The 18,103-nt window shown below is 45.0% G+C and overlaps 3 protein-coding genes across 7 annotated transcripts in view; 2 read left to right on the forward strand and 1 right to left on the reverse strand.

Moving 5' to 3' along the window:
- LOC144503858 (caspase-8-like) overlaps positions 1 to 12,287 on the forward strand; it is a 47,527-nt gene extending 35,240 nt beyond the window's left edge. The window contains exons 9-11 of the mRNA XM_078228846.1: positions 4,792 to 4,906; positions 10,227 to 10,713; positions 11,483 to 12,287. Coding sequence (XP_078084972.1) covers positions 4,792 to 4,906; positions 10,227 to 10,713; positions 11,483 to 11,630 — 750 coding nt within the window. The 3' untranslated portion in view covers positions 11,631 to 12,287. The remainder of the gene's footprint in view (positions 1 to 4,791; positions 4,907 to 10,226; positions 10,714 to 11,482) is intronic.
- c14h21orf58 (chromosome 14 C21orf58 homolog) overlaps positions 1 to 16,886 on the reverse strand; it is a 137,480-nt gene extending 120,594 nt beyond the window's left edge. Inside the window, exon 1 of one of the 2 annotated variants that reach the window (XM_078228849.1) lies at positions 16,508 to 16,886. The gene's annotated coding sequence lies outside the window, so the exon portion shown is untranslated. The remainder of the gene's footprint in view (positions 1 to 16,507) is intronic. The other variant, XM_078228850.1, reaches the window with a different exon arrangement.
- Positions 16,601 to 18,103, forward strand: part of LOC144503857 (sentrin-specific protease 2-like) — a 54,903-nt gene continuing 53,400 nt past the window's right edge. For all 4 annotated transcript variants that reach the window (XM_078228841.1, XM_078228843.1, XM_078228842.1 and 1 more), the window contains exon 1: positions 16,601 to 16,735. In XM_078228841.1, the coding sequence (XP_078084967.1) occupies positions 16,620 to 16,735 (116 nt within the window). In that variant the 5' untranslated portion in view covers positions 16,601 to 16,619. The remainder of the gene's footprint in view (positions 16,736 to 18,103) is intronic.

An 18,103-nucleotide genomic window follows, 5' to 3' on the forward strand; every position in this document is an offset into this window, starting at 1 on the left:
AGTGTGAAAGTCAACTTTCTGAGCTCTCTCAAAGGACTCCGGTATATTCTAAGGAAGTACAGGTCCCCTCAGATATCGCACACCTCCCACCATTCCCCATGACCTTGTCAGGCAGGTCATGAGTTTGATCAATGGTCTCTGCTGAGTTGGTCAGTTTCAGTCATCAGGCTGATACAGTTAACCTCAGGCAGGGAATGGTGAATGGGAAATGACCAATTGGGTGAAGTATTGTAGGAAGGTTCGTAGGCCTGGAACATTATCCAGGCAACAGTCTGTGCTTTCAGGAGAGGATATCAAAACAGAAATAAGTGTGGCAGAATGGTGCCATGAGCACCTTAAAATTATTCATTAAGGTCTTTTTGGGACTGAAGCAGTGTCAAAGTGAAAACCCTACAATGAAAGATTGGAACCAAGACAATGCTGCATAATGGACTTGGTATTCCATGTACTTGGATCAAACAGCTCTGCAGTAGGTCAGGGCAGAGTTGATGACCAGTCTTTTTCCCCTGTGCACTGGAAGGGATAGAGCTACCAATGGATGTTGAGATCTTTCCCATTCGATTCCAGGTCACAACAGGCTAACAGAAACTATGGACCAGCTGCAGAAGCTTTACCCATGTTCCATGTTATGCACATTTAGGTTGTAGAATTTCCAACAGCACTCCAGTGCTCACCAAGGAATCCTGTAGCTTGGCTATTGCTGACCTGCTCCTAAATCATTTAGGCCTAGTGCGAATGTGAGTTGCATATGTTGCATACAGAAACAACACTTGTGTGGGTTAATGTGGAAAAGGGTTAGGACAGATTTTTCAGGTCCTCACCTCCTACTAATGTGCATTGAAAGCTTTGCGTATCCTGTCTGATCATTTCCATCTGTTATATTTTGCCGAGGAACAGTTAGTTCTACAAGTGTGTGCCTCCCTCTGGTGCCTTGACTCTCACGCATGAACCCTAGCAATGAAGCAAGCTATTTGGCCATGGAGAGCATTTGGACCCCAAATGTCCCCTCACCCAGCATCTGCACACACTTTCCAGCTGCATTCATTAGACAGGGAAAACAAGGTGGAACCGCTGGTTATTTTCACTATTCCCAGCACAAGGGTGCTGTCGCCAATTATTATGCCCTAAGCTATGGCGAGTCATAAGTTTGTGAGTTCAGATCCCAGGAAGCTGAGCACATAATCTAAGCTGACATGATGCTGCTACAATGCAAGCATAGAAGACTGGGCTCAATACACAGAGCACACGTGTTACTTTTTTCAGGCCACAGTATTCAGGGGGACGAGAAGCAGAAAGTGATCCTGTTGACAGCATGTGGGGTCCTGACCTTCAATGTAATACAAAGCCTGACCTACCTGGATGCCCCTGACTCCAAAACCTTTAATGAATTGGTGGACTTGGTTAAAAGCTATTATGACCCAAAACCTTCCATAATACTCCAGTGATATAGCTTTAACATGGCAGGACGAACCACTGGGGAAATCTGCCACCGAATTTCTGACCAGGCTGCATAAATGGGCAGAGCACAGTGAATTTGGGCCACTCCTGAATAACATGTTGCGAGATAGACTGGTCTGTGGAATTAACAATGTGACAGTCCAAAATAAATTATTGACAGAATCCAGTTTGAATCTAAAGAGGGCCATTGAGATAGCTCTATCTTTGGAGAATGCAGAGATAGGAGCTGAGGAACTACTGGAAACATCAGATAACAGTGTCGTCTGATTGAGGGGGGAGAGGGGTCTCATGCAACTTCCATCCCTCAACTGAGGATGATGGTATCAATAAAATATCCCAGCATCCCTGGCAGTTGTGGAACCCGAGTCTCATCACCAGACATCCTTCAGACTTTTTTTTATTCATTCATGGGATGTGTGCATCGCTGGCTGGGCCAGGACTTATTGCCCATTCCTGAGGGTATTTAACAGTCAACCACATTTCTGTGGCACTGGAGTCACATGTAGGCCAGACTGGGTAAGGATGACCGACTTCCTTCCCTAAAGGACACTAGTGAACCAGATGGACTTTTACGACAATCGACAATGGTTATCATTGGACTTTTAATTCCAGATTTTTATTTAATTCAAATTTTACCATCTGCAGTGGTTGGATTCGAACTCGGGTCCTCAGAGCGTTAACCTGGGTCTTTGGATTACTCGTCTAACGACAATACCACTACCTCTCCCTCCTTCCTCCTAGGAAGTAGATGCCAGGCGGCAGATTATTGAAAGTGCTGCAGAAAACCATAATCAAGGCTAAGAGATAGAGACAGTCAAAAGGCTTTCGAGAAAGGGCCAAGACCAGTACCAGACAGTACCTTGCAGAAAGGTCCACAACCAGCGACAAGGACAATGCAATAAAATCACATCTCCATGACAAAGGCTGCCCCCATAATAGTGGAGTTGTCAGTAAAACCCATTAAAAATGCTATTGGGCTCCTGAACTTAGAAAGTACAAAGGTCAGGTGGCCACCTACAAAGGGGAACCATTGCCAATAAAGGGCACCACAGCGACCCTAGTGACTTACAGGCAGCGATTGGCTCGACTTCCACTCATTATTAGACGGACCAATGACCTCGCCTTATGGGGAGAGATTGTCGCCAATGCATTCGACTGAACTGGCTGGAGATCTTTGGGCTAAGCGTGGGGGTACTGTACAAAGTCCACATGAGGAACTTTGTGGACAGCCTCAGTTGGGTCCCTGGGATTATAATGGAGGAAACAGGGCCCATGTCTGATAAGGTCCAAGTGCAGGGCAAAATTGTCCAAAAACATCTGAACCAGGAGTAGGGAGCCCGTGCCAGTGCAGGCCTAATTACCAACCGTGGGGATAAATGCTGCCAACATCAAGTCTTGAATGGAAGTCGACCCCACTCCTGCCCCTCCTGGATGATGAGGACACATATTCTGAAAAGGAAGTGGAAGAGACTAGCACCCTTACCAAAGGGAGGCCTCAAGAAGAGCCAGAGAAGGTGGCTTTATGGTGCTCTCTTTGGAGGCGAAGATCTCCCATCTGCTTCACACCCTCTGATCTACTCCTGCCTCTAATCCACCCAGGCTGATTGTCAAGTGACGAAAAAGAACAACTCCCCCCACCCCGCGGTGGCGGAGGTACGGGGAAGAAACAGACTTGATGGGGGAGGGATGTCACGATGGCCACGGGGGATCATCAATAGATTCCTCCGTGGCCCTTGTTGAATATGAGCTCCTTTATTCGGTGAGTGGAGGCTCGCCTAATAGGGAAGGGTTTAAAACCAGCTGCCTCCACTCAGGCTGACAGTCGATAGACTCGGGACCGATCTGCATTCTGTAGCTGTTGAGAGGTGTTCAGGTATCACTGTAAATAAAAAGGTGATTGGTGTCGGAAAACTGGCCTCAGTAACATTATTGCGGTTCCTTTCACAGTTCTCTTCAATTGAAAGTCCCACATCCCTTCTACAGTTCTAGTAAATCTCCTCTACACCCTTTCTAAGGTTTTAAATCCTTAAGTATGGCTATTAGAATTGAACACAACTCTCCCCAACCGATGCCTAATCAGTGATTTATAAGGGTTTAGCATGACTTTCTTGTGTCATGCTCAGTTTCTCTACTTATAATGCTCGAGATCCTGTATTTTTTTAACAGCCTTCTCAGCTTGTCTTCCTGTCTTCTCTTGCCACAACGTGTGAAAGATATTAAATAACTGAAAGGCTATTTAGCAGAGTCCAGAGATTAAATTGGGAATGTCTTTTTCAGTATGAGTCAGTGTTCTCTGTGGGAGTGTCATCTGGGACTGTTTCTCCAACAGCTGCTATTAATGAGACTTAGCAGTGCTTTTATACAAGGAACTTGCTCATCAGGATTCTTGTTAAAAGTCTGTAACCAAACAATTACCAATGATCTTTCTCCTAATGTTTGAAGGGGAGATAGAAATTTTAGTGGAAAATGAGTAGGGCCATCTTTTAAAAAAATCTTTCATAGGATGTGGGCATCACTGGCAAGGCCAGCATTTGTTGCCATTTATAATTGCCTTTGAACGGAGTGGATTGCAAGAGCATTTCAGAGGGCAGTTAAGAGTCAACCACATTCCTGTGGATCTGGAGTCCCCATGTGAGCCATTCTTTCCTAAAGGGCAATTAGTGAATCAGATGAGTTTTTATGACAATTGAAAGTTTCATGGTCATCATCACTGAGACTTGCTTTCAATTCCAGATTTGATTAACTGAATTTAAATTCCACCAGTTGCCATGGTGGGATTTCAACTGGCGTCCCCAGAGCATGAGCCTGGGTCTCTGGATTATCATCACACTACTTTTGTTTGGATAAACAAACATGATAGCAGGAGCTTTACTCTGTATGTATTCTATGCTGTACCTGTGCCTTGGGAGTATTTGATGGTACAGCTAGTCATTATCTCATTGCTGTGTGCAAATCTACTGCCTTGGTTCCCTACTTTTTGTACAAATTGGTAATTTCATTAATATGCCTGAACCCCTACTCTACAAAGCATGATGACAAGATTGCAGTATTTTTACTGGCCATACAACCCTCCCTTACAGTATCTCCCAACAAGGCTGGCAGCTAGTGCTGGTTGAGTCAATTTTGTGCAGTTCAAATTCATTTGAAGTCGGATTTTTTTGGGTAGCAGGGGGAATAAGCATTCCAGCAGTTGGATCTGGATGTGAGCCGAGATTCAAGAAGAAGGTGGTCACGTTTCAACATGCTGACCCACTCATTCCTGTAGTATGTCGTTCATAACATTTGTCACCTTGTCTGGATATGCATTTCATGTTGCATTAACTGTTTCCACAGTGTATTGGAATATACAAAATGAACAGTAAACCTCTTGGAATCTGCTTAATATTAAACAATAAATTGTTTCCTGGAACGCCCTACAAAGAAAGAAATGGGACAGAACATGATGCAGGTAAAGTCACTAAAGTACTAAATGATCAGCTTGTAGAAGCTATTATAGAATCTACAGTGCAGAAGGAGGCCATTTGGCCCATCAAGCCTGCACCGACAATAATCCCACTTTAACGTGGTTTAGAAAGATCACTGGTAATTGTTTGGTTACAAATTTTTAACAAGAATTCGGGTGAGCATGTTCCTTTTATAAAAACACTGTTAAGTCTCTTTGATGTTGCCATGTGAACACGGTTGCACAATATGGAAATATAGCAACCATAGCTTGCCCAAAGCCACAAACATTTATATGCATACACCCTGAGATCCCACTGTTCCTGCACCTTCATTACGATTGTACAATTAGTTTATATATTCTCTCCTTATTCTTTCTTTTCTGCATTAAATTTCATCTGTCATTTTAGTAGGGCAAAATTTTCCAGGATATCAGCGCCAGGGACCCGGGTTCAATTCCCGGCTTGGGTCACTGTCTGTGTAGACACTGCACCCTGTGTCTGCGTGGGTTTCCTCCGGGTGCTCTGGCTTCCTCCCACAGTCCAAAAGACATGCTGGTTGGATGAATTAGCCATGCTAAATTCTCCCTCAGTGTACTCGGAACAAGCGCCGGAGTGTCGCGACGAGGGGATTTTCACAGTAACTTAATTTCAGTGTGAATGTAAGCCTATTTGTGACTAGTAAATAAACTTTAACACTTAGGCTGGAACAATACTGTGAACTTGACATTCCTAATTACAAAATATTCATGAAGGGTAGAGTAATAGTAAAGAGAGAGAACAATATTATTCAAATGTTCCATAATATCACCAGAACAGATGATTCAAAAATAAATCTGGGTTGCAATAAATGCAGTAAGAAGTTTAACAACACCAGGTTAAAGTCCAACAGGTTTATTTGGTAGCAAAAGCCACACAAGCTTTCGGAGCTCCAAGCCCCTTCTTCAGGTGAGTGGGAATTCTGTTCACAAACAGGGCATATAAAGACACAGACTCAATTTACAGAATAATGGTTGGAATGCGAATACTTTAAAGACTTGATTAGCTGTAAGTATTCGCATTCCAACCATTATTCATGTAAATTGAGTCTGTGTCTTTATATGCCCTGTTTGTGAACAGAATTCCCACTCACCTGAAGAAGGGGCTTGGGGCTCCGAAAGCTTGTGTGGCTTTTGCTACCAAATAAACCTGTTGGACTTTAACCTGGTGTTGTTAAACTTCTTACTGTGTTTACCCCAGTCCAACGCTGGCATCTCCACATCATTGCAATAAATGTCCAGAAGAAAGCTTTTTTAAAAATTCTTTCATGGGATGTGGGCATCACTGACAAGGCCAGCAGTTGTTGTCCTTGACAATAGTTAAAAGTAAATCACATTGCTATGGGGCTGGGGTCATATGTAGGCCAGACCAGGTAAGGACAGCAGATTTCCTTCCCTAAAGGTAAGAGACTAGCATTCTGTGGGTTAAAGTAAAGAGATTGAGGGACAAGGCTGGGGACTGCTTGAAAGATACAGCTCTGTTGGGTATCGTCCAGACAACAAAATGTGTAAACCTTTGATCTCATAATAAAACAGGGAGCTGGATGAAAGAGACCTGGTATCCTGTAGTTTAAAACGTAAAACACAAACTGGATTGGGAAGATTTAGCTTCTTTGAGGGTATTTATAAAATGAGGGCACAGTTATCAGATTCAATAAAATTAGTTTGAGAATTTTATAATCCTGTACCTTTGCCAGTCTTATTATTTATTCTATTCAAGTCTAAACCCTCAAAACGACTCAATTGTTACTCTGTGCTGGCACTTTAAAGGAGCAATTTGTCCCTGTTCTTTCCCCAAAACCTTGTAAACTTTTTGTTTCCAAATATATACCCAGTTTCATTTTGAAGGTTACTACTGAATCCGATTCCACGATCTTTTCAGCCAGTGCATTCCAGATCACAACAATTTGCTTTGTTTAAAACATTTTTCATCACCTTTCTGATTTCATTGAATGGCAGAGCAGACTCGATGGGCTTCTGCTCCTATGTCTTATATTCAATGGTTTTCTTTTTGTCAATGACCTTGTATCAGTGATCTCCAGTTACTGATCCTCCTACTGGTAGAAACGGTTTTTTTTTCTCTCTCTATTCTTTCAAAACCCCATATCATTTAGATCAATGTGTTATTAGCCCAACAAGAGGCAATAGTGGATGTAGTTCCAGGAAATGAAGTGGAACAGATTGCTGTCATGGGGCTATGCAACTACAAGGTGACAGCGAACATAACATCTTTAGGTTCAATATAAGTTAAAATGGGCAGGGAATACCCAAAGATAAAGGTACATACTGGAATGAAGTTAATTTCTATAAAAATAAAACTAACCAAGATAAACTGGAGATGATTATCAACATCCCCTGAAATAATAAAGATAATAGAACAAAAGCTCAAGTTTCTCAGGTGAGTCCATTAAAATGACACTTAAAAGAACTTTGCATGTGGTTAGTATAGGATTAGTAATACAAGAAAAAAGAATAACATAGAAACATAGAAAACAGAAGCAGGAGGAGGCCATTCAGCCCTTCGGGCCTGTTCGCCATTCATTATGATCATGGTTGATCATCAAATTCAATATCTTGATCCCTTTAGCCCCAAGAGATATATTTAATCCCTTCTTGAAATCACACAATGTTTTGACCTCAACTACTTTCTGTGGTTGTGAATTCCACAGATTCACCACCCTCTTGGTGAAGAAATTTCTCCTCGCCTCAGTCCCTTATCCTCAAATTATGACCCCTAGTTTTGGACTCCCCACCATTGGGCACATTCTTTCTGAATCTACCCTGTCTAACCCTATTAGAATTTTAGAAGTTTCTATGAGATCCCCTCTCATTCTTCTAAACTCCAATGACTACAATCCTAACCGACTTAGCATTTCCTCATATGTCAGACCTGCCATCCCAGGAATCAGCCTGGTAAACCTTTGCTGCACTCTCCCTACAGCAAGGACATCCTTCCTCAGGTAAGGACACTAAAACTTCACACAATACTCCAGGTGTGGCCTCACCAACGCCAAATACAATTGCAGCAAAACATCCCTATCCCTATACTCAAATTCTCTCGCTATGAAGGCCAACATACCATTTGCCTTCTTTACTGCCTGCTGTATCTGCGTGCTTATTTTCAGCGACTGATGCACAAAGTCTTACTTAGTATCCACCTCTCAATTTGCACCCATTCAAATAATAATCTGTCTTCCTATTTTTGCTACTAAAGTGGATAACCTCACATTTATCCACATCTGAGGCCCTGCTTCCTCAGGCCCCACCCCTTGGCACTGCCAGTGTGCCAGGATGGCACTTCCGGGGGCCTCAATAGCCTCCAGTGTCACCTGCAATGCCATCATATCTGGTCCTCATTGCTGGGGACCAGCTCTGAACCTCATTGGTGTGGACCTCCACCGGCGAGGTCGGAAACATAAGAGAGCCCGGACAATAGTGTCCGGAGCTTGCTAAAGAGATTTAAATTAACTCATGAAGATTAAAATCAGCCTTGCGCCATTCCCCGTCAATAAAAGTGGCCTGGGAAGATCGCAACCGGACAGATGCCAGGCACGATTCCGTTATTGGCCTTCTGCTTACATTTCCTGCCCCACTATGCTACTCGACCAGCGTAACAGGGCAGGAAAATCGTGCCAGATGTTTTTAGTTTGCTTCAAATGGTCCCAGCTGTAGAGCAAAGCATCCCTTCCTTTCAAGTATGCCAGATCCTGCCTGGATTCTCCAAATCGGGAGAGAAAAACACTCTTTTAAAGCCACACTTTTTCAACTGCAAAGTGAGTCTCCCATTCTACTCTACACACTGCAACACATGGCCAGGCCCTACAGCTTAGAAGGGTCTATCCAATTTTTTTTTCCCGGTAAGAAGTGCAAAATTTGTTTTCTTACTTGGTCTTCCTTCGCTAGCACTTCAATCTTTAACCCTGTTGTTGATTTTCCCCAGCCTTCTAATATTCAAAGTGAGAGGACCCACAATGTTGGTTCCTACTTAGGATCTTTTGCGATGTTCTCGATGAAACAAAATCCCAACTTGTCACCAATTTTCTTTTCACAATGTCCTAATTATTTTTAAAGAAAAAGAAAAATATGTGGTTTGCACACGCAAATTCAAAATAACAACAGATTTATTGTAGAAGCTGCCGCCTATACAGAGTAGAAAATGAAACTAAACAGGCACCTATGAAACACCCCAATGATATCGCCATCAAATCATGTGACAGGCTCTTAAAGCAACAACACAACCATTAAATATATAACAATGACCTCAGTTTTACCAAGGTTAGAATGTGGGAGACCAGCCAGGAGTGCATTGGAATGGTCAAGCCTAGAGGGAGTGAAGGCATAAATGAGGGTTTCAGCAACAGACATGCAATGCTACAGAGCTGGAAACAGGCTGTTTCAGAGAAGGCATGAACATGTGGTTGGAAGCTTATCTTGAGGTCCAGTTAGGAAAATACAAGGTTTCATCCTTGGCAAACTCACTTTGGCCTGGTTTTAATATTTAGACTATACACCTAAAGTTCTGTTGTCTCCATACAGAAATAGTTCCTCTCTATCTGCTCCCCTTAATATCTTGATAACTTCAATCAACCCACCCTTAACCTAAATTCTGGGGAATACAGCCCCATTTATGTAATCTCTCCTCATGGCGGAATTGGAGTCCAGGTATCATTCTCATAAATACACTCCTTCCAAGGCCAGAACGGCACACAATATTCCAGGTGTGGTCTAACTATGGATTTTTATAGCTGCTGCATAACTTTTAGCCCCTTACATTCTAGTCCTCTTGATGTAAAGATCAGAATTTTTGATTATTTTTTGTACTTGTTCATGACGTCTTGATGATCTATATACACCGATCCTAAAGTCTTTTTGCACCTTCACTGCTCTAACGTTTCACCATATAGAAAGTATTCCGTTCTAAACTTTTTAGGTCCAAGGTGGTTGACCTTATGGCCAGTATTTTACGACCTCGACCGCCCGAGGCTCGTAAGATCCAGCCCGAGGCCAAAGGAGAATGCCGTTCTGCGAGCCTCGCTCGCCACGATTCTGGGACAGGCGTGACGGTAAAATTCCAGCATATATTTGCGACAGTTTTGGCGGTTGACTTAATCTCTTTGTAATTGTATAATTCCATTGATTCTGCTTACAATGTCACTTATCTTTGTGTCATCGGCAAATAGATATTGTGGTTTTATATCCCAACATCTGTGTCATTATAATTCGTAGAATAAATATGGTATACTTGCAATACTCAAAAAAGGTCACTAATATATTTTTTATTTCTTTGCAGATAAGTTGGAAGAAGTGTTTAAGAGGTTGGGATTTAATACACACAAGGAAGATAACTTAACTGTGCCCGATATGAAGAAAATACTGCAGGAGTATCAGGAGTTTAATCATACGACCAATGATTGTTTTGTGTGTTGCATCCTCTCCCACGGTGAGAGAGATGCAGTTGTGGGAACTGATGGAGGACTTCTTCATATTAAGGAAATAAGATACATGTTTTCAGGGACCCAGTGCCACTCACTGTTGGAAAAGCCCAAGGTCTTCTTTATTCAGGCTTGTCAAGGTCAGAAGTCACAAACAGCTTGCCCAGTGACTGACTGTCTCAGAAGCAACAGCCCTGACCTTGAACAGGATGCAGTATCATATTCCGTCCCTGAGGACAGAGATTTCCTGATTGCAATGTCTACCGTTTCTGACTATGTTTCCTATAGGACAGGTAAAGGATCCTGGTTCATTCAAACACTGTGTGCCTGCCTGGAGGAATACAAGTAAGCAGTCTGTTTTTACATTCTTTCCTTTGCTGAAGTCGTTGACTTGTTAAAAGTTAAAAGTTAATTTATTGGTCACGAGTAGGCTTACATTCACATTGTAATGAAGTTACTGTGAAAATCCCCTAGTCGCCACATTCCGGCGCCTGTTCGGGTACACTGAGGGAGAATTTAGCGTGGCCAATTCGCCTAACCTGTACATCTTTTGGACTGTGGGAGGAAACCGGAGCACCCGGAGGAAATCCACACAGACGTGGGGAGAACGTGCAAACTCCACACAGTGACCCAAGCCGGGAATCGAACCCAGGTCCCTGGCGCTGTGAGGCAGCAGTGCTAACCACTGTGCCACCATGCCGCCCCATTCTTTTTTTGTTATTTGTTTTTTAAATTTGTTCATGGGATGTGAGTGCCGCTGGCAAAACCAACAGTTGTTGCCGTTATTGGCCTCCAGTATCATTAAATACATATCTAGCTGAACTAAATGCAATTTCCTTTTGATCTATAGTGTATTGGTTCAAGATACAAGCCAGCAGCACATTCACGACTTCTGAGTCAATAGACTCAATTTCATTTGAGAATTCCTAGCTTGTCTTGGGGTTGACTGAAGTTACCCACTTCTGCATTATTGTCCTGCTCCATCCTTCATAATTCATCATATTGTACTTATCTTCATCCTTCAATCCAGGGTCTATTGCAGATGTACTAATGTTGATCTGTGGTTCCATTTGCTTGCTCACTAATACTTCTGCTTTTGTTTTTGCCTCCCCAGAGAGCTCGACCTGCTTACAATTCTGACTGAAGTGAATCGGAGAGTGAGTGAAAAGCATTTAAGTAAGAAGCAAATTCCAGAGCCAAGATTCACCCTTTCCAAGAAGTTGATATTTTCACCCTCTTCTGCACAGAGTTCAAAGAGCTGATCCAACTTCGGTCGCAGAGGAATAAAAACTTTGTCCCATTCGGCACAATTTTCTAAATAGCTTGACCAACATTTTACATTTTTTGAAGTAATAAAGAGTGAAAGTAGAAGAAATGAAATGGTTGTGATTTAATCAAGATTTGCAGAAAGTGATTGATAAAATACTACATAAGAGGCTTTGGCTTTTTTTTTATTTGTTCATGGGCTATGCCTTTGCTGGCAAGGTCAACACTTGTTGCCCATCCCTTATTGCCTTTGAGAATGTGACGGTCAGCTGCCTTCTTGAACTGTTGTAGTTCATGTGCTGTGGATACACATAGTACTGGTAGATGGGAATTCCAAGCTTTCGACCCAGTGAAGGTGAAGGAACATTCATATAGCTCCAAGTCAGAACGGTATGGGGCTTGGAAGGGAATCTTACAGATGGTGATTTTCCTATGCATCTGCTACCTTTGTTCTTCTAGGTGGTAGAGGTCACAGGCTTGGAAGGTGCTATTGAAGGTGACTTGCTGCAGTGCAGCTTCTGGATGGTTGCCACTGTTTGCTGGTGATGGAGGGAGTGAGTGTGGGAGGTGATGGATGGGTAATCAACCCAATGGTTGCATTGTATTCCATTTTTAAAAAATAAACTAAAAAGCTCTTAACGCTAATTGTGACCATCAAGCTGTCAGATTGTCATTAAAAGTACTGCTGGAACAAGAATGAGAGGAGGGAGGAGAGGAGGTGGGGGGGAGGGGGAGAGGCGGGGGGGAGAGGCGGGGGGGAGAGGGGGAGGGGGAGAGGAGGTGAGAGAGGCGGGGGGGAGGGGGAGAGGAGGCGGGGGGGAGAGGCGGGGGGAGAGGCGGGGGGGAGAGGCGGGGAGGAGAGGTGGGGGGGGAGAGGCGGGGGGGGGAGAGAGGAGGTGAGAGAGGCGGGGGGGAGGGGGAGAGGAGGCGGGGGGGAGAGGCGGGGGGGAGAGGCGGGGGGGAGAGGCGGGGGGGAGAGGCGGGGGGGAGAGGAGGGGGGAGAGGCGGGGGGAGGGGGAGAGGCGGGGGGGAGAGGCGGGGGGGAGAGGCGGGGGGGAGAGGCGGGGGGAGAGGAGGGGGGAGAGGCGGGGGGAGGGGGAGAGGCGGGGGGGAGGGGGGAGGCCTTTTCACAATATAAAAATATTGCAACTGGGCAATTGTAACTAAGAATTAGGTCTAAATTGTAAACATTAGCTTTTTTTGCTATTTAAAATATTTAACTACGAAAATCAAAAGCTAAATTTTGAAAGGGGAATATTTGAAGAGTATATTTTTCATTTCAAATTCCGGAACTCTGCGCATGCACAGAGTGGCCCTGAGCTGTCAGCCTGCAGTTTGTTGGCCAGCTCGATCGCTGTCCAGCCCAGGACCCTCGCAGTGCTGCTCCTCCCGACGCCCCCACAGCCCGATCACGGCTCCCGCGACCATTCCCGGGCCAGCCCCGACACCCCTCCCGTCCCAGAGCACCCCAATCTCCAGCCCCCAGCAGTGAAGATTCCATCCCCCACGGGAGGCAGACCCCCTCCCCAGCAGACATCCCCAACCCCTGGCAGACCCCCCCCCCCCCCCCCCCCCGCAGAACCCCTCCCCCCAACACAGGAGGCAGACCAGCCCGCCCCGATCGCTGGCCTCCCTCCAGTCCAGACCGATCCACATGCAGAGTGGCAGCGGGAATTCCAACCCCCATCAATCGCCACTAGTCCCTGCCCCCAGCAAGCCCCACCCCCTTGGCACGGCACAATGCCAGGGCAGTGCCAAGGTGCCCCCGGGCATGGGCACTTTGCCCCTTGGGCATTGCCAAGGCAACAGGCTGGCACCGCCAGGGTGCTCATGCCCAGGGGGCACCAACCCTCTGCTGTATGAGTCCCTGGGAGTCCCTGATTGCCCCCTTTCACCCCAATGGGATCTCCCACTAGTTCTCCGAAAGTGTGGACTAATCTGAACCCCGCCAGAGTGAAATTGCACTGATGGGGTGGGAGATGCTAGTGGGCCCGGAGACTTCAGTCCCGGGCCCGCTAATGACATTAAAATAAAAATGTTTCTTCCCTGTCCAGTTATCATTTTGTGAAATTATGGCTTCCCCAAACCGGTCACAGTTCAGAATTGATGCACCTCTCATTCAAAAATGGTGCCAACCCTACAGAGAAGATACAGTACAACCAAATGTGATGCAGATTCAGCAGCAACATTGATAAAGTACCTGCAACACAGAAAAAAAATCCCAAACAGTATCCCAGAGGCATTAATAAAAAGAAAGATGCCGCACCAAAGCTATGGTTGTTTGGATGGCCTAAAACTTAGCCAAAGAGGTAGATATTAAGGAGGGTCATAAAGGATCCAAAAGGTCGGAACAGCAGATGCATGGCAGCACCACTATCTGCAAGTTCCCCTCCAAGCCACACACACTGTCCGAAGTCGGTGTAGTGATTGTGGGGTCTGTCTCTTTTACACAGCATAGCACGAAGAGGATCCTCTAGCTTGAGGGACAAATCAGACCAGAGGGTGGAGTCCTCTCTCATGGAGAATTATTGAGTAGCCATGTAGTAAACATGTAAGAATGGGGCTCTGCCCCAAGGCATAGAATCTTACAGCACAGAAGAGGCCCCTCGGCCCATCAAGTCTGCACCGACATGCGAGAAACACCGGAACTCCTATCTACTTCCATCTACCAGCACTTGGCCCATAGCCTTGAATGTTATGACCTGTCAAGTGCTCATCCAGGTACTTTTTAAAGGATGTGAGGCAACCCACCTCCACCACCCTCCCAGGCAGCGCATTCCAGACCGTCACCGCCCTCTGGGTAAAAAGGTTTTTCCTTACATCCCCCTTAAACCTCCTGCCCCTCACCTTGAAGTTATGTCCCCTTGTAACTGACCCTTCAACTAAAGGGAACAGCTGCTCCTCATCCTCTCTCAAGAGGACATGTCCCTCATAATCTTGTCCACCTCGCCCCTCAATCTTCTCAGTCTTCAATGAAAATGATCCAAGCCTACCCAACCTCTCTTCATAATTTAAATGTTCCACCTGAGGCAGCATCCTGAGGAATCTCCTCTGCACTCCCTCCAGTGCAATCACATCGTTCCGATAATGTATAATGTAGCGACCAGAACTACACAGTACTCTAGCTGTGGCCTCACCAAAGTTATATACAACTCCAATATGACTTCCCTGCTTCTGTAATCTCTGCCTTGATTGATAAAGGCAAATGTCCCATATGTCTTTTTCACCACCCTACTAACCTTCAGAGATCTGTGGACAAGCACGTCAAGATCCCTTTGTTCCACAGAACTTCCTAGTGTCCTTTCATTCATTGAATACTTCCTTGTCAAACTACTCCTTCCAAAGTGTATCACCTCACACTTTTCAGGGTTAAATTCCATCTGCCATTTATCTACCCATTTGACCATTCCGTCTACATCGTCTTATAGCCCAAGGCATAGAATCTTACAGCACACTGTTAACCACCAGTCCAATCTTTGTATCATGCACAAACTTACTAATCCTACCCCCACATAGTCATCTATGTTGTTGATATGAATGACGAATAATAGGGGACCAAACTGGACACTGGCTTCCATTCACTAATGTGGAGATGCCGGCGTTGGACTGGGGTAAACACAGTAAGAGTTTTAATAAGCTAATGGTATTTGCTACCAAATAAACCTGTTGGACTTTAACCTGGTGTTGTTAAAACTCTTACTGTGTATTCCATTCACTAAAGCAGCCTTCTGTCATCACCCTCTGTCTCCTACAACTGAGCCAATTTCGAATCCACTTTATCAAATTATCCTGTATTCCATGTGCATTTATCTTCTTTACAAGTTTCCCATGTGGGACCTTGTCAAAGGCTTTGCTGAAATACATATAAACTGCATCGACTGCACTACCCTCATCTACACAGCTGGTCACCTCCTTAAAAAATTCAATCACATTTGTTAGGCATGACCTCCCTCTGACGAAGCCATGTTATCCCTGATCAAGCCTTGCCTCTCCAAGTGGAGTTGAATGCTCTCCTTTAGAAGTTTCTTCAATAGTTTCCCTACCACTGATGTGAGACGCACTGGTTTGTAGATCCCTGGTTTATCTCTACAATCCTTCTTAAAAAGCGGAACCACATCAGCTGTTCTCCAGTCCTCTGTGAGCAATTAAAGTTTTTTTTAGTTTATTTATTAGCGTCACAAGGGGCATGGCATGGTGGCATAATGGTTAGCACTGCTGCCTTACAGCGCCAGGGACCCAGGTTTGATTCCCGGCTTGGGTCACAGTCTGCATGGAGTTTGCACATTCTCCCCGTGTCTGCGTGGGTTTCCTCCAGGTGCTCCAGTTTTCTCCCACAGTCTGAAAGATGTGCTGGTTAGGTGCATTGACCTGAACAGGCGCCGGAGCGTGGCGACTAGGGGAATTTCACAGTAACTTCATTGCAGTGTGACTGTAGCCTTACTTGTGACTAATAAATAAACTTTTAAAAAGTAGGCTTACATTCACACTGCAATGAAATTACTGGGAAATTCCCCAAGTCGCCGCACTCCAGCGCCTGTTCAGGTCAACCTCCAGACATACAGTGACCCAAGCCGGGAATCGAACGCGGGTCCCTGGCGCTGTGAGGCAGCAGTGCTAACCACTGTGCTACTGCATGGACATTAAATGCCAGTGATGCCCAGATTCCATGAAAGAACAAAAAAAGGGAGGCTGAGTGGTTGAGAAGAGAATGAAAATGTCACCTAATGCCAATGTGACAATAATAAATTAAATCAAAAAAGGCTCAGGGCAGTTGAAGGCGCATCTACTGAGGGTGAGGCAGAGGAACAAGATTTAGGCTTACAAAACCTGAGCTTTAACACAATTACAACATCAACTGAAGACATCCACTTACAGCCAGCTGTAAATTCAGCCAACAGACCTGAGTGCGCACGCGCGCAGGCCACCGTCTCCTTGGCAACGGGCCAGGCCCAGCCGAGGCCTCGGGCCCTCGCCCCCAGTGGGATATGTACGAATGGATCCGCGGCAATATCACCTCGCTCTTCACTGCCGGGCCCGTAGCGCCGCAAGTCGGTATCCCTAACCGGAGCAGCGCTGTCCCTGTCAAGAGGAACTACCAGAGGTGGGTGTCGGAAGTTAGCTAGGCCGCAATGGGAGGAGGGGCCGCGGGTCAGACATAAACAAAGCGGCCTTAGGCCCCACAGCAAGCGGCTGATCCCCGCGCTGGAACACCTCTCATCAACTGTAACATGCAAACCCAAGGTCTCCTGAACAACTGACACCGTTACTCGTGTGCAGACCTGTCCACAGCAGTGAACTGCTGCGCTTGTCTCAACTTGCACCAAGTCTCTCCTTCCCTCCCTTATCCCAGTGCATGCTGACATACTCTTTATCCTCTAAGATTTCAGAAGTTTTTGTTTATTATAGTCACAAGTAGACTTAGATTAACACTGAAATGAAGGTACTGTGAAAATCCCCTAGTCGCCACACTCCAATGTTGGTGACCTGAGCTGGGAATCGAACCTGGGTCTCTGGTGCTGTGAGACAGCAGTGCAAACCACTGTGCCACCATGTTTCAGTTTTAATATTCTCATATTTGTTAGATCATTAAATGAAAAGAAAAGGAAATTGCAGGGCTCCAGGGAAAGGGGAGTGACATTAAGTGAATTGTACCTTCAGAGGGACAGCACAGACTCGATGGGCCTAATAACCACCTTCCATGCTGTAACCATCATATAATTGTTTTCAAGTCCTTCAATCTCCCATTGTAACTTCTTACAGTCCTCTGAGACATCTATGCTCTTCTTGCACATCCCTGATTCTACCAAGGGCAGCTGGGTCTGAAGTGCAGAAAGTCTCTCCCTAATCCTTAAAGTCTCCCCTCCTTTAAAACGTTTCTTAAAATCTACCTTGCTACCCAATGTTTTGGTCACCTGTCCTACTATCTACTTAGGTGCTTTGTTCATTGTCATTCTAACATGTCTGCTCTCTGTTAGAGCTATCCAGTCAGTCTCATTCCCCTACTTTAATGGTGTGATTCTGCAAGTTTATTTCCTCACAAGAACCTATTCAATTTATTTTTGAAATAATTGATTACCATCTTTTAGGCAGTGAGTTTTTTTGTTTTTCATGGGGTGTGGGCATCATTAGTTAGGCCAGCATTTATTGTCTATCCCTAATTGCGCTTGAGAAGGTGGTTATCACCACTCAGTGCTTAAAAAGGAAGTTCTTCCTCTTGCCTAGAATGTTATATCTGTGTCTTCTGGTCCTTGTATCACCAGCTATTCGCAACAACCTTTCTTTATCCAACTTATCTAAAAATATTGTAATCTTGTACACTTCTATCAAAGCTCTTCTCAACCTCCTTTGCTCAAGGAGAACAACCCAGCCATTCCAATCTAACTTTGTAATTAAGTTTCCTCTGGACCTTGTTAAGGACCCTCAAATTCTTATTCCTTTGTTGATTTTATGCTGATGCCCACCATCCCTA

The sequence above is a fragment of the Mustelus asterias genome, chromosome 14 (assembly GCF_964213995.1).
Source record: "Mustelus asterias chromosome 14, sMusAst1.hap1.1, whole genome shotgun sequence".
NCBI lineage: Eukaryota > Metazoa > Chordata > Chondrichthyes > Carcharhiniformes > Triakidae > Mustelus > Mustelus asterias.